At 42.6% G+C, this 15,662-nt stretch overlaps 1 protein-coding gene across 1 annotated transcript in view; it reads left to right on the top strand.

Moving 5' to 3' along the window:
* WDR66 (WD repeat domain 66) overlaps positions 1 to 15,662 on the top strand; it is a 74,514-nt gene that overhangs the window by 21,585 nt on the left and 37,267 nt on the right. The window contains exons 10-15 of the mRNA XM_010841332.1: positions 6,087 to 6,164; positions 7,535 to 7,585; positions 10,327 to 10,541; positions 13,175 to 13,369; positions 14,467 to 14,717; positions 15,272 to 15,423. Coding sequence (XP_010839634.1) covers positions 6,087 to 6,164; positions 7,535 to 7,585; positions 10,327 to 10,541; positions 13,175 to 13,369; positions 14,467 to 14,717; positions 15,272 to 15,423 — 942 coding nt within the window. The remainder of the gene's footprint in view (positions 1 to 6,086; positions 6,165 to 7,534; positions 7,586 to 10,326; positions 10,542 to 13,174; positions 13,370 to 14,466; positions 14,718 to 15,271; positions 15,424 to 15,662) is intronic.

The raw sequence follows: 15,662 nt of genomic DNA, 5'->3' as shown, positions 1-15,662 counted from the left end.
AAAGAAATCCCAGGGCTGATCTCCTTCAGAATGGACTGGTTGGATCTCCTTGCAGTCCAAGGGACTCTCAAGAGTCTTCTCCAACACCACAGTTCAAAGGCATCAATTCTTCGGCACTCAGCCTTCTTCACAGTCCAACTCTCACATCCATACATGACCACTGGAAAAACCATAGCCTTGACTAGACAGACCTTTGTTGGCAAAGTAATGTCTCTGCTTTTGAATATGCTATCTAGGTTGGTCATAACTTTCCTTCCAAGGATGAGGTTACTGTGGAATTAATATTAGTGCTATTATCAAATAATTGGTCTACAGTCACCTAGCTTTTCTTATTCTAGAAGCATGCTCTGAACTGCTCTTCATATAGGGCAATTATCAGTATTCTTGATTTGCATGAGGCGACTTGCCAAGGGCACCAAGAGCGATGACTCTGCTGCTCTGTATTGTCTCAGTCAACCTCGTAGCCTTTGTTCCCCTGCACTTATTGCACTGTGTCCCAGGCGCTGTGGTAAGGACGTGTGCTGCTTGTGTGAACTAGAACCCAAGCTGGGGTCTGGGTGACTGGACTCAGCCAGACACACATCATTATCAGTTTTATATTCATTTTCTCTCTTTCTCCCCCTCCACCAACATTCTTCCTGCTCCCAGAAAAAAATAATTTCTTACTTAAAAAAAAATTTATTTGGCTGTGTTAGGTCTTACTTGTAGCAAGCAGGATCTAGTTCCCTGATGAGGGATTGAACCCAGACTCCCTGGATTGTGAGCTGGAGTCTTAACCACTGGACCACCAGGGAGGTCCCAAATTTCCTTACTTCTTAGAGTTACCAGTCATACTTGGATATTTAGGATGAGATACCAAAAATATTTTGGGGATTTTGATATACATTGCACTGAATCTGTAGATCCCTTTGGGTAGTATTGTCATCTTAATAGTATTTCCTTCCAACCCAGGAGCACAATATGTTTTTCTATTTATTTATATAATCTTTAATTTCTTTCAGCAGTGTTTTTTTTTTATCTCACCAGGTTTTTAGTTGTATTTTATTTTTAATTGGATAATTACAGTATTGTGATGGTTTCTGCCATACATCAACCCGAATCCACTATAGATATGTATATGTATGGCCCCCACTCTTGAACCCCCCACTGCCTCCCCACCCCACCCCTCTAGGTTGTCACAGAGCACCAGCTTCAGGGTCCCTAAGTCATACAGCAAATGCCCACTGGCTAACTATTTTACATATGGTAGTATATATATTTCAATGGTACTTTCTCAAATCATTCCACCTTCTCTCACTCCTACTGTGTCAAAAAGTCTGTCTCAGCAGTGTTTTGTAATTTTCAATGTACAAATCTTTCACTTCCTTGGCTAAATTTATTCCTGAGTATTTTTTATGCTTATGTTTTTATGCTTTTCATGTGGAATTGTTTTCTTAACTTTTTTCTCTGAATGTTCATCGCTAGCGTATAGAAATGCAGCTGACTTCTATACTGCAGCTTTGCTAAATACACATGGCTATTTCAGTTTAAATTGGTTAAAATAAAAGCGCACATTCATTTCCTTGGTCTCACTAGCCACATTTCAACCACTCATCATCCACGTGGAGCCGGTGGTTACCCTTGTTGACAACACACGAGATAGAATATCTCCATCCCCTCAGAAAGTACTGTGGACAGCACTGCGCAAACTCTCGGCCCCCTCCCCCCAAGCCCTGGGCGCCTCCCACAGGCAGCGTCCTCTGGATCCAGGCCCCAGAGGGCTGAATGTCGCTGATGAGAACCACCCAACTGAGCGGATTCGTCTTACTTAAAATTCAGTCACGACTTTCAAGAGGGCTCTCAGCCTGGCCTGGCTGCTCTGGTAGGCTGTCGTTTTCATTTCTAGAGACAACAGTTTCATACCTGCTCCTCCCATCTCCCACTGCCCTGCCTCCCATACTCAGCTGATGACCCCTACCCCTCCTGTTTCACTGAGAAAAATGGAAGCCGTCAGATACAAACACCAGCCTGTTCTCCCTCCCAAACCTGCCGTGTGTGTGTGTGTGTGTGTGTGTGTGTGTGTGTGTGTGTGTGAAGTTCTTTTAGTCATGTCCGACTCTTTGCAACCCTGTGGAATGTAGCCTGCCAGGCTCCTCCGTCCATGGGATTCTCTAGGCAAGAATACTGGAGTGGGTTGCCATGCCCTCCTCCAGGGGATCTTCCTGACCCAGGGATCGAACCAGTGTCTCCTGCATTGTAGGTGGATCCTTTACCCACTGAGCCACCTGGGAAGCCCTGTAAATCTGCCACACACCTTCAACCTCACCGTCTTCTCTTTTTCCCTCTGACTGCAGTGAAGGGCCAGGGCACTAGTTCCTGGCTGCCTGAGGCCCTTCTGCAGCTCTCATCTCTCCCTGTACTACGCATAAACATGCTTTTGGACCACTGATCCTGAGAGAATGCTCTGACCCCACATCTTCCAGCTACGCCCCCTGCTCCTCTTTACAGGCAAACTTCTCAGAAGCGCCGTCCACACTTGCTTTCTCTACTTCCTCGTCTCATTTCCTTTTTATTTTTTTGCAGGAAATATTTGACCTCTTTGTGTTTTGTTGCTAAATAAGGCATACGTGCAAAATGTGTACATTGTAGAGGAGAAAATAAAATGTACCTGTGTGCTCATCACAGGATCATGGAATAGAACGTTACCTTAACCCTAGGGGGCCCCTGTGTTCCCCTTCCTGATCTCATCCTCAGTCTTGCTCCCAGAAGTTAACCATTATCCCAAATTTTGTATTATTCATGCCTGTGCTTTCCTTTATACTTTTCTCCAGTGACTTATGTATCTCTTAATACTATCTGTTTTCATTTTGCCTGTTTTTGACCTTTCTATATTTGTGATTGGGTCTTCCCTGGTGGCTCAGTGGTAAAGAATCCACCTGCCAGTGCAGGAGCTGCAGGAGCCGTGGGTTCAACGCCTGGGGTCAGGAAGATCCCCTGAAGTAGGAAATGGCAACCCGCTCTGTATTCTTGCCTGGAGAATCCCATGGACAGAGGAGCCTGGCAGGCTACAGTCCATGGGGCTGCAAAGAGTCAGACATGACTGAAATGACCAAGCATGCACATGTTTGGAATCAGAATAATTGTTTGATCTGCTCATCGTTGTTTCTGAGAATCGCTCATGTCAATCTTTGAGCTGTAATTCCTATTCACCTTCACTGCTGTTTTGTTTTTTGCTCTTTGAGTGTTGCAGGACTTATTTATCCATCCTCTGTGGATGGACATTTTCCTCGTCCCATCTGTCCTCCACCCACCCACCGCTCTAACAGAGCTGTGCTGCTCACGGTCACTGGTATCCCTAATCAAATGGACATTGTTGTTTTTTTTTTAATAGCTTCCCAATGGGTCTCCCCATTTTTAGTTTTTAATTTTATAGAATTTTATTTTAAAAAATTACAAAAAATGTTTTTGGCTATACTGGATCTTTGTTGCTGCGTACGAGCTTTCTCTAGTTGTGAGCAGGGACTCTTCTCTAGTTGTGGTGTGAGAGCTTCTCATTGAGGTGGCTTCTCTTATGGCAGAGCATGGACTCTAGGGCTTAGTTGCTGCTTAGCATGTGGAATCTTCCTGGACCAGGGATTGAACCCATGACCCCTGCATTGATGGGTGGATTCTTAACTACTGGACCATCAGGGAAGTCCCACAACTGTCAACCTTACTGCGAAATTTTTTTAAAAGTTGTGTCTTTTCCCCCACCTCTAGCTGCTTTTAAGATTTTCTCTTGGTTTTCAGCAGTTTTTCAATGGATGGTGTATATATGTGTGTATGGACATGTTGTTGGTTTTGTTTTTTTTTTTTAAACTTTATCCTTTGGGTTTTTTGAACTTGAGATGCCATGTTTCCTCAGTTTTGGAAAACTCTGGCCATTGTCTCTTCAAACATTATTTCTGCCACATTCTTTCTTTCCTTTCCTTCCGGGACTCCAGCTATATGTAAGTTAGACCTTTTCAGCCTGTCCCAAAGGTCTTTTATTCTCTTTTCTGTTCTTCTGTGTCTTTATGCTTCATTCTGGATCTTTTCTCCTGTAATTTATCTTCCTTTTTTACTGTTAATTGGGCTTCCCTGGTAGCTCCTTTTCTACTAACGAATTATTTATTTGGCTATATTTAATTTTCTGTTAAACCATATTTTGAGTTTTTAAAGCTATTTTTTTTTTCAGATCTAAAAGTTCCATTTGATTCTTTTTAAAAATAGAGTTATCTTGTGGCTAATCATCAGGGAAATGCCAATCAAAACCACAATGAGCTATCTCCTCACACATATCAGAATGGCTATCATCAAAAAGGCCACATATAGCAAATATTGGTGAGGGTGTGGAGCAAAGGGAACCCTTGTACACCTGGGAATGTAAATTGGTTCAGCCATTGGAAAACAATATAGAGGTTTTTCAAAAAGCTAATAATAGAACTTCCATATGACTCAGAAATTCCACTCCTGGGCATATATCTGGAAAAAATTACTGGTTCACAAAGATACACGCACCTCAATGTTCAAAGTAGCATTATTTACAATTACCAAGATGTGGAAGCCACCTAAGTGTCCATCAACAGGTGAATGGATAAAGAAGATGTGGTACATACATTCAGTGGAACACTCAGCCATAAAAATTATCTGGTGTTCTCTTTCTGTAGATCACTCATCTCCCTCCTTTTCAGTCATATGACTCTTTCATATGCCTGGTTATTTTTCATTGAATGCCTGATGTTGTACTTTAAAAAGAATAGGAATAATTTGAGGCTCAGGATGATAATAACTTCCTCCAAGGAAGACTTAGTTTTGCTTCTTTGGGGCCTTTGGCAAAGCAGTCACCTCCATCTAATCAGAGACTGAGGTGACTTGAGGCTGATTTTCAGTCTTTGTGAAGCCTCATCCATGTACTTCCTTTCACTAGGTCTTCACCCCACCCAGACCTTTGTGCTGTCCTGAAATTGATCCTCAGACATTAGCCATGGTAGCTTACATTCCTGAAGTGATGCAGCAAGCAAGGGGCAAGGAGTCGGTGATGGGGTGGAAGGGGCAGGAACGGAACTTAAAAAGCATTTCTTGAACCTGTCTCTCAAAGCTGCCTCCTGCGCACCCCTTCCTGTCAGATTGCAGCCACCTGCCTCCTGCACACATATCATTTCAAGACTTGCACTTAAGTGTCCGCAGGGATTCCTCATTTGTTGTAGTTGTTCTGCATTTCAGGTTTCCTTCACTTCTATAGTATCCACAGGGTTGGTTTTTGGGAAGGGAGCCAGGCAACCCATGCTATTCACCATCTTGGCAGGAATCAGAAAATCTTTCCAATATTTTGCATTCATTCCAAGTTCCCTTGTGGCCCCGTCAAATTTAGAAATCAGTACACAGCAGCCTTTGTCTAAAAGGACACAGAATAAAGGTTATTGGTGAATACTGGTTTACTTTTGCTTGTTCCAATTTATAGATGATGAATTACAGTAAATAAGACTAAATAAGAAAGGAAACTCGAGTTTATTAATTTTCACACTCAGTATTTCAGTTATATTCCTATTGCTTCTAAAATGCCATGTGTTTTCTGTTTTATATTCATACTCGGTTATTTATTTTAATTAAAAATATTATTTAATTTTATTTTATTTTTTGGCCACACCACCTGGCTTGTGGGATCTTAGTTCCTCCACCAGGGATTGAACCTATGCCCCCTGCAGGGGAAGTATAGAGACCTAACCATTGGACCACCAGGGAAGTCCCCAAAATATTATTTATTTTGCCTGGCAAATCCCATGGACGGAGGACCCTGGTAGGCTGCAGTCCATGGGGTCACTAGGAGTCAGACACTACTGAGTGACTTCACTTTCACTTTTCACTTTCATGCATTGGAGAAGGAAATGGCAACCCATTCCAGTGTTCTTGCCTGGAGAATCCCAGGGACAGGGGACCGTGGTGGGCTGCTGTCTACGGGGTCGCACAGAGTCGGACACGACTGAAGCGACTTAGCAACAGCAGCAGCAGCAGCAACATTCAATTTAACCAGAGAGAAACAGAAAATTTTTTATTATAACAATATATTTTAATATTTTATATTTCAGAACTACCTAATTTTTAATCCAACAAATAATAAAGAATTGGTGAGCAATAGTAAAACACAAGTAATATATTATACGTGGGTAAGTAAAACTGTTTTCATTTGTTTTAAATATATGGACAAGTATCTGTTTATTCTTTGAGTACAGATGTTTTGGTAATGTAACAATATAGTATCTACTTAAAAAGCAATAAACATATTAAAGTGTTTTGATTTAATTATAGCATTTATTTTAGTCCCACTGAAAATTAGCATATTAAGTCAGAAGCACATAATTTAAATTCTATTTAATTTTTTAAATTAATGAATATTTTTTGAATGTATTTAAGGCCTAAGATATAGGAGTTTTCAAATCTTGGACTCTTTTCCCTTTTTTAAAAAATTAATTAATTTATTTTAATTGGAAGCTAATTACTTTACAATATTGTAGTGGTTTTTGCCACACATTGACATGAATCAGCCATGGGTGTACATGTGTCCCCCATCCTGAACCCCCGATTAGCAAACAGATTGGTGATAATGTATACTGACACAGGGCAAAATCATGATATTAAAAAGACATAAAAATGTAAACATAAAATTACCATATGACCCACCAGTTTTCAGGTATATACCCAAAAGAATTGAAAACAGGCATTCAAACAGATACTTATATACAGATATTCACAGCAACAGCATTATACACAATACCCAAAAGATAGGAGCAAATGTCCATCAACTCATGAATGGATAAACCCAGTGTGGTCTATCCACATATGGAACATAACCTAGTCTTTAAAAGGAATGAAGTGCTGACACCTACTGCAACTGTGGATGAACCTTGGGAACATTAGGCTGAATGAAAGAAGCCAGACACAAAAAGCCAAACACCATATGATCCCATTCATAGGAAGTTTTCAGAATACCTGAATCCATAGAGACAGGAAGAAGAATGGTGGCTGTCAGGGAATGGAGGAGTAGGGGATGGGGGGTGATTGCTTGATGATAGGGGGGGTTCCTTTTGGGGTGATGGAAGTGTCCTGGAACCAAAGAGAATAACAGTTGCATAGCACTGGTTATGTACTAGAAGCCACTCAGGTGTACACTTTAAAATGGTTAAAGATTAACTTTATGTTATGTGAATTTTCCCTCAATAAAAAATGCAAGACAATTGAGTTGCTGATTTACAGTGATAACTCATTACTTCAGGTATTAATGATAGCTTAAAACCTTAAAAATGCAGAAGTCAGATCTACATTAACAACGACTTAAAATCACAGTCATTTGTGGCATTATTTATTTTCTTTCAGCATGTTTTCAGATGTTCCTGGAGACAGCAGGTTCTCCTCCCTGTAGAAATTGAAAAGCTCTGACCCCGTTTTGATGCATTTGTTTTGATTTTGCTGTTATGTTGCTTTTCTTTTGGAAATGTCTGTTTTTAAAGTAGTGATTTTTTTTTTCTGTGCTTATCAGTATCCAGAGGGAGGCATTCTTGTTCACAGTGCCCCACTTTTAACAGAAAAAGTGAGTATGCCTGTTGTGCTTTTATATGCCTGACTTTGTAGGAAATAAGCATGTGTGTGTCAGCCTAGTCACTTTGGGGTGCTCTGTGTGTGTCCTGATATTGGGAAATAATTTGAAATTTTTACTTAGGTCCTTTACCATACTGAATGGTCAATTTAAAATAATGGAAGGGTTTTTCAAAATAATATAGAATACAAATAAATGGCAAAGAGGTACATGTATACGTATGGCTTAGTCCCTTAGCTATTCACCTGAAACGGCCACAATATTGTTAATTGACTATACCCCAATACAAAATTAAAAGTTTGAAAAAATTATAAATTTATCCTGCAATATTGAAAATAAATAGCAAAGGAAATTTACTACCACAAGCAAATACCCAAGAAAGTGGTGGCTTTTATAATGTATGTGTGCCTGTGACAAAGGATGAAAGTTAATTTGGGGTGATGTAAGTAAAGACTTCCCTGGTGGCTCAGATGGTAAAAGCGTCCGCTTACAATGCGGGAGACCCGGGTTCAGTCCCTGTGTTGGGAAGATCCCCTGGAGAAGGAAATGGCAACCCACTCCAGTACTCTTGCCTGGAAAACCCCATGGACAGAGGAGCCTGGTAGGCTACAGTCCATGGGGTCGCAAAGAGTCGGACACGACTGAGTGACTTCACTAGTCACTAAGTAAAGTCATTGGACATGAGTGGATCCTTAAGCTTCTTAGTTTTCAGAACAATTAAAAAATGATATGGAGGGACTTTCCTGGTGGTCCAGTGGTTAAGAATCCACCTTCCAATGCAGGGGACGTGGGTTCGTTCCCTGGTCATGGAATTAAGATCCCACATGCCTTGGAGCAACCAAGCCCACGCACCACAACTGAAGTGAGCCCATGTGCCATAACTAGAGAAGCCCGCGAGCCACAACGTAAGATCCTGTGTGCCACAACTGAGACCCAGCGCAGCCAAAACCAAATTTTAAAAACGGATATTGGGTGTTTAGCTGTTTAAGGTCCAGTAGGAGGGTGGTGAGCCAGGTGTTAGCAGAAGCATTTTATCCGGCCGGCTCTCCTTGAGCGATTGCACCGGGGGTGGACCTTGAGTCCTGTCTCCTGCATCAGGTTCTGTTTCTGATACTCGTGTAACCTGCTCTCAGTATGCACCTTATGATGGTTTTTCTGTTTCCTTTCTTCTTTTTTGATTCAGTCTATAAAACTTTACTTTTCAAGCAAGCATGCAGGAAGAAAAAATAGAGAGAGACAGTGGACACAAGGCAAGAAGATGATTCTGTCTGCAAACTCAGCTTTTTATAACTCGAAGTATCAAAAACTAAATAGTCGATTCTCGTTATTTGCCATAGTTAAATTCTGTAAGGTCTCTTTAGACCTGAATTAGTGGATGCTGAATCGTTGCTCCTAGGAGAGTTGTAAGAACAGGTTCCTGCCAGCTTAGGGTCACCACCATACTTTCATCGACTGACAGATCCATGACCTTGTTTTACATATATTTCTGTTTAAAGACACCGTATTTAATTTATAACGTTAGTTCCTTAACATTAGACTCAAGGTTGACAGCACCAGGTAGAACTCATGCCTGAATGAGGCTTATCTAACACAGGTGAATTCTCTGGAAGGCATGTCACAGCCTTCTCGTGTTCCAAGAGCACCATATGGTATTTTAATACTATGTTCAGGAGCCAATTTAAATACCAAAATCACCAATAATCGCCCCCCCAAAAAAGAGCAAATATCATGGCAGTAAAGACCAGGCTAAGGACACTTGCTTCCTGAGAGCTGAAACCAGACAGAGAATTGCCTTGCTTGACCTCAGCTGGGAATGTCAAGTTTTTTGCCACTCGGCACACGCACACATCTGCAAATGATTGTGAGGTGCCACGAGGATTGCTTTGGAGGTTACACATACATTTCAGCATGTAGGTAAATTCACGAAAATGGAATCCACAAAGAATGAAAATGGGCTGCAGTTTGAAATGATAAAAACGCCTCGTGTTGAACAGGGCTGCTTTTAGACAGAATGTGCTATTGTTCGTGCTTGACCAGTTGTACTTCTACTGACCTCACAGAGGTCTACCCTAGGATTTTCTCTGCCTAAGTAGAGCCAGACAGCAGACTTGCTGTATCATAAGACAGATCACTGACTTCCTTCGTGTATTCATTCAGTAAACATTCACCAAGGGTTCACTCGCTGCTCTGCGTTCTTTCTATACTTCATCTCTAGGACACTGTCAGAGAAAGATGGCCTGGTGCCTTATCCTACGTAGCATACATTTACTAAGGAATCTTGGGGGCATTTCTGTGTAAAGCACTTACTTTCCACTGATGGGAAGATGATTTATGATCAGAAGAAGACTGGGAGAATTGTTTTATGATTTTTTACAGCTGGAGCATGCTTTTGTTCATGACGGACATTAGTTTCCTTATCAGTCTCTGAAAACTCTGAAAGAGAAGTTGTGCAGGTATAAACAATGATTAACCACTATTTCTTTTGCTTTAAGCAAACCATTTAAGCCCGTACGTAGCCCTTCACTTGCTCTTAGCAAACCCTCAGAGGTTCAGAACTGCCTGGATCATGGCAATCCTCAGGGAAGTGTTTTTTAAGTTATTTTTTTAACTTTATTTTTTTCCTACTATATTTAGGTAAAACATTATAAAATGTTGTGCTGATAAATGTTTTGTTTTATATTTACCATCAACGATAACTTGTACATATAACGTGTAACCTGTCTTTTGAAATACAGACATTCAACAAGCTCGTGGGAAAATTTAGCCAGTCTGTCTTTCATTTGAATTTAACCCAAATACTGTCCGCGACGATGGAAGGGAAGCTGGTTGTCTGGGACATTTACCGCCCACCGCCATCTGCCTCCTCCTCCATGGGCTTTCCCCATATCAAACCTTGCAAACTGGTTCATTTGCAGAAGGAGGGTATCACTGTGCTCGCTACAGTTGACAGGTAATTAGTGAATGAAAAAGTAGCTGTAGATGATTATAAACTTATCTAAAAACCCTTTTGGAGGTAGATAGATATTTTGTATATGCAAAGATTGTTTCTGGGGAGAACCAATTTAACTGGGAACACTGGCTGCCTCTGAGGAAAAGAACTGAGAACCAAGATTAAGGACAGGGGTGGATTTACTTCTTTTTATAGTCTCATTTGTACTAATTGGGTTGCTTTTATTTAAAAAAAAATTGCATGGGCATGCATTACTTTTAAACGCAACCCTTTGGGGTTGGTGAAACAAAAAGTAACTGTTTTGTTTTTTTCTTCTGCTCTAATTACACTTATTTCACACCCTAAATGTTACATTCTTTCAGTGGAAGAAAATGGCATAAAGAGCTATTTTTTTTCTGATGACAAAATAACATTTGCCAATCATGAAAAGATGAAATACAACAAAACTTTATAGAGTTCCTTAACGCTTTGATTTTGAAGGGCTGTGGGGATCCACAACTGATCCCAGCCTTATGCCTTAGCCTCAGACATAAAGGGGTTCACATGCCAAATACATTCCTTCCTTGCTGAGTGATTTGGGACAAGGGACTTAAATGTGCCAAACCTCCATCCTTCCATCTGTAAAGTGGGCACCGTAACACTGTCCCTCTCTGAGTGATTTTGTGAGGATGGCTTGCTGGATCTTAGTTTCCTGACCAGGGACTGAACCCATGTCTCCTGCAGTGGAAGCACTGAGTCCTAACCACTGGGCTACAAGGGAACGTCCCAAGGATTGTAAAACTCTTAGCATGCTCTCTGGCACAGGGGAGCTCTAGGTACAACAGCCCTTGTCAGGGTGCTAGGGAAGTTCCCCAAAGTGCTAGAGACAGTTGCCTCATGACGAGGACCCTGCCCACGTAGTGGGAGTCACTGTGCCCTCTGCTCTCCAAAGGCCCGTTGCTCTCCTTCTCCTTTCTTTAATTTAGGGTCTATATTAAAGGTCTTCCCCTTTCTTTAATAACAGTGAGGCCCTGATGTGGCTTGCATAGAGAAATGCAGATCGTCATCTTCACCCAGTTGGTGGGAAAAGATAGCAGTAGAATCACACTTGATGAAGCAGTCAACTTTAATCATTGAGAGATAGGACCCAGGGAAAACCATGCCGGGGTTCCCCTCTCTCCATGTTAAGTAAAACACAGCCAGGGGACTTCCTCTGCAGTCCAGTGGTTGACTCTGCACTTCCAAGGGAGAGAATGAGGGTTCAGTCCCTCGTTGGGGAAGTAAGATCCTGCATGCTGAGTGATGCGGCCAAAACAACAACAAAACAAACAAACAAAAAACCCCAGCCAGGACCAGGGAGCCCTTGCAGGAAAAAGTCTTAAGAAACACAGGAGAAAAAAAAAAAAAAATTCTCCTTGTTTTGCTGTTTCTGTCCAGCAGAGGGCAGTGAATGCCGTTCTAGCCAATTACTCTGCCCACTTGCCTTGCTTATTAATCAGAAACCTCATTTAATCGCTTTTCATATATAAATATATATATATATGAGAAAATTCATCCCCCACCTACCCCCGTGATTAGAATTATGTCAGAGGCTTAAAAAAAAGCAAGCTCATTGGGATGGCTCTGAGGAAATAAAAACCATTTTGTCACGCAGCACTGCCTTTGGCTGTGATGACTGGACAGGGTTTTACGATCCCTCTCACAGCAGTTGTCTCCCTGTGTCCCATTGCCAGCCTGTGTGACTTCAGAGGGATGGTAGCTGGACTCTTGTCATCTGTAGTCTGTGGTAGAGAATGGAAATCACTGCCCACAGCCGTTGCACAGGACTGACCTTGGAGGGCAAGGCAGAGGAAAGCAGAGAGCATGGACTTTGTGTTCCATACACTTGGACCCCTGCATAGTCTAGCCATGTGGCCCTGAAAGGGTTGCCAGGTTTAAGTGTGTCCCGGGACTTCCCTGGTTGTCCAGTGGCTAAGACTCTGATCTTCCAATGCTGGGGACTCTGGGTTCAATCCCTGGTCAGGAAACTAGATCCCACATTGCACAATGAAGGATTTGAGTGTGGAACTCAAGATCCCTCATGCTGCAACTAAGACCTGATGCAGAAAATAAATTTTATATATATATATATATATATAATGTCCCAAATACTGCATGAAGCAGTTGCATTTGGGAGCATACACTATTTGGGACATACTTATCCTAGAAATTTACTCGTGGTTCATCTGAAATTCAAATTTAACTGAGTATCCTGCATTTTTACTTGCTAAATCTGGCAATCCCAGGCCTTAAACCTTAGTTTCCCAAACATGAACTGGGAATGACAGTAAAATCAGCCACATGGGGCCATATTCAGTGAAAGTTTTTAACAACGCCTGGAGTCCAGAGGCTGGCATATGTGTTCAATAGATGATACTCAGTATCATTATTTAACCTACAATGCAGGAGACCTGGCTTCGATCCCTGGGTCGGGAAGATCCCCTGGAGAAGGAAATGGCAACCCACTCCAGTATTCTTGCCTGGGAAATCCCATGGACAGAGGAGCCTGGCGGGCTGCAGTCCATGGGATCACAAAGAGTTGGACACATCTTAGCGACTAAACCACCACCACCACCACCATCATTTAACAAACTGACTTTATCCTCTGTTTTCAGCTATATTGTCACAGGTGACATTCGGGGCAACATCAAGTTCTATGATCACACCCTCTCCATTGTGAACTGGTACAGCCACTTCAAACTCAGCTCCATAAGATCCCTGTCCTTTTCAAAGACCCCAGCAGCCCCTCCAGCCGAAAATACAAACTATCCTCCAGACTGCACTCTAAAAAGTGACGATTTTGTTGTAAGGTGAGTTGTTAACTGTTGTTGTTGTTCAGTCGCTGAGTGTCCGAGTCTTTGCGACCCCATGGACTACAGGCAGCATGCCAGGCTTCCCTGTCCTTCACTATCTTTCGGAGCTTGCTCAAACTCATGTCCAGTGAGTTGGTGATGCCATCCCCTTCTCCTCCTGCCCTCAGTCTTTCCCGGCATCAGGCTCTTTTCCAGTGAGTCGGCTCTTCACGTCAGGTGGCCAAAGCATTGGAGCTTCAGCTTCAGTATCAGTTTTTCCAATGAATATTCAGAGTTATTTCCTTTAGGATTGACTGGTTTGATCTCCTTGGGACTCTCAAGAGTCTTCTCCAGCACACAGCTCGAAAGCATCATTTCTTCAGCGCTCAGTTGAAGTCGTTCATGAACCTCATCATTGGAACAGTCAGAAAGCTGTGTCTTTTAGTTTGTGTGCCGTGGTATATTCTTCCTGTTCCTGGGATGTGAAATACAGGGAACCTGGCCTTTCTAGTTAGGCCTTTCCCTGGGTCAGAGATGGATCTCCTTGGCTGATTACGATCACTGTTTAATCTTTTTTTTCTAAGTGAAACATCATTCTCCTATTAAGAATGTTTAGTGATAGGAAGCTGGAAATGGCTCTGATCTCAGTGACCTCTGGAGTCCTTCATTGTAGGTTGGTCTCCTTTCTCTGAGCTGAGTTTGTCCTAGCTCTATGGTTAAAGGGATTTGATAGTGAATAGCCATAACATTTCAAGACAGAATTATCTGTGAGCCTGCTTAATTACCCTTGCTGTATTTGCAGGCACATCTGTATGTGTGCACCCAGCACCATATTTGCATACACAAATGAATATTTGCATGTGCAGATTAGCTAATTGTACAACTGACTGTCCATCTGCATACTTAATGACTCAATTTACATGTAGAAATGTGGGCTTTTTCACTTGCAAATGGAGGCTGTTGGGTTTTGGTGGCGTATTTTTGGAGATGCTGGGTTAATAATGTCACTAAATTATAGACGACAGAGGCGTTTCGTGTGCAATTAGAAGCAGAATTGCTGGCATGCCCTGTTCCCTGCAAGTGCTGATACGGGTTGGTCTCTCCTTGGCAAACAGGAATTTTATCATCGGAACATCAGACGCGTCAGTGTACCACCTGACAGTAGATGGGACTAAACTTGAGAAGTTATTTGTCGAGCCCAGGGATGCCATTTGTGCCATCTCCTGCCACCCATACCAGCCCCTCATCGCCATCGGAAGTTTTTGCGGGATGATCAAAGTGTGGGATTATGAACAGAAAAAATACCTCTTCAGCAGGGTCTTTGAGAAGGGGCTTGGAGTTCAGAGTCTGACCTACAACCCTGAAGGTATTTTCATCTTATCCACCTGTCTTAGGTTCTAAACCAAAAGCAGACCCAAATGGCTCTGCCTTCGGCTGTAGCAGCTCCAGGAGGGTGACCTTGACCCAGTCCCCGCACCAGGCCAGATGGGATGCCTGGTCCCCCTGGATGCTGCAGAACTCTGCACCGCCTGGTCTCATCCCATGGTGCCATGTTTTCCAGTTTACTTCTTCCTCTCAGGACCTTGTCTCTCCTGTTCGTTGCTGTCTCCTTGGCACCTAGGACAAGGCTCAGCACAGAGTTGATATTTCTTGAGTCAATGTAGTCCTTTTCTTTCCTTTTTTTTTTTTTAAATGTATTTATTTATTTAGCTGTGTGGTTCTTAGTTTCGGCATGCCGAGTCTTTAGTTGCAGCATGTGAACTCTTAGCTGCAAGTGCTGATACGGATTGGTATCTAGTTCCCTAACCAGAGACTGAACCCAGGCCCCCTGCACTGGGAACTCAGTCTTAGCCCCTGGGCCACCAGGAAAGTACCAGTGAAAGCCTTTTTCAACCCTTGTTCTCCGACTTGTGATTTTAGGAGCTCTGCTGGGAGCTGGCTTCACAGAGGGGACAGTTTACATTCTTGATGCAATGTCCTTAGAAAGTGCAATCTCAGAGCCTTTCAGATACTCCAGAAGCAGCGTGACTCACATCAGTTTCTCCCATGACTCCCAGTACATGGCGACTGCTGTGAGTATCCTCACTGAGTGTGGTCCAGTGGATCCGCAACCTCCTTTAAAGCCGCAAGAGGGAGGAGTTGGGACGTGCAGGGGGGTGGGGGGTTTGGGGAGCAGGGGCTCCAGGGTATGGGTTTCTTTGGGAGGTGGGCCATGAAAACGCTCTAAAACCGTGATGATGGACACACAACTCTGTGAATAAACTAAAGTCCATTGAATTGTACATTTCTGGGGGGTGAATTGTGTGTGTGG

This window comes from Bison bison, unplaced genomic scaffold (genome assembly GCF_000754665.1).
Source record: "Bison bison bison isolate TAMUID 2011002044 unplaced genomic scaffold, Bison_UMD1.0 scf7180017864160, whole genome shotgun sequence".
NCBI classification, from domain to species: domain Eukaryota; kingdom Metazoa; phylum Chordata; class Mammalia; order Artiodactyla; family Bovidae; genus Bison; species Bison bison.
The sequence above is the reverse complement of the archived record's forward strand: the minus strand, read 5'-3'. Positions and strand labels throughout refer to the sequence as shown.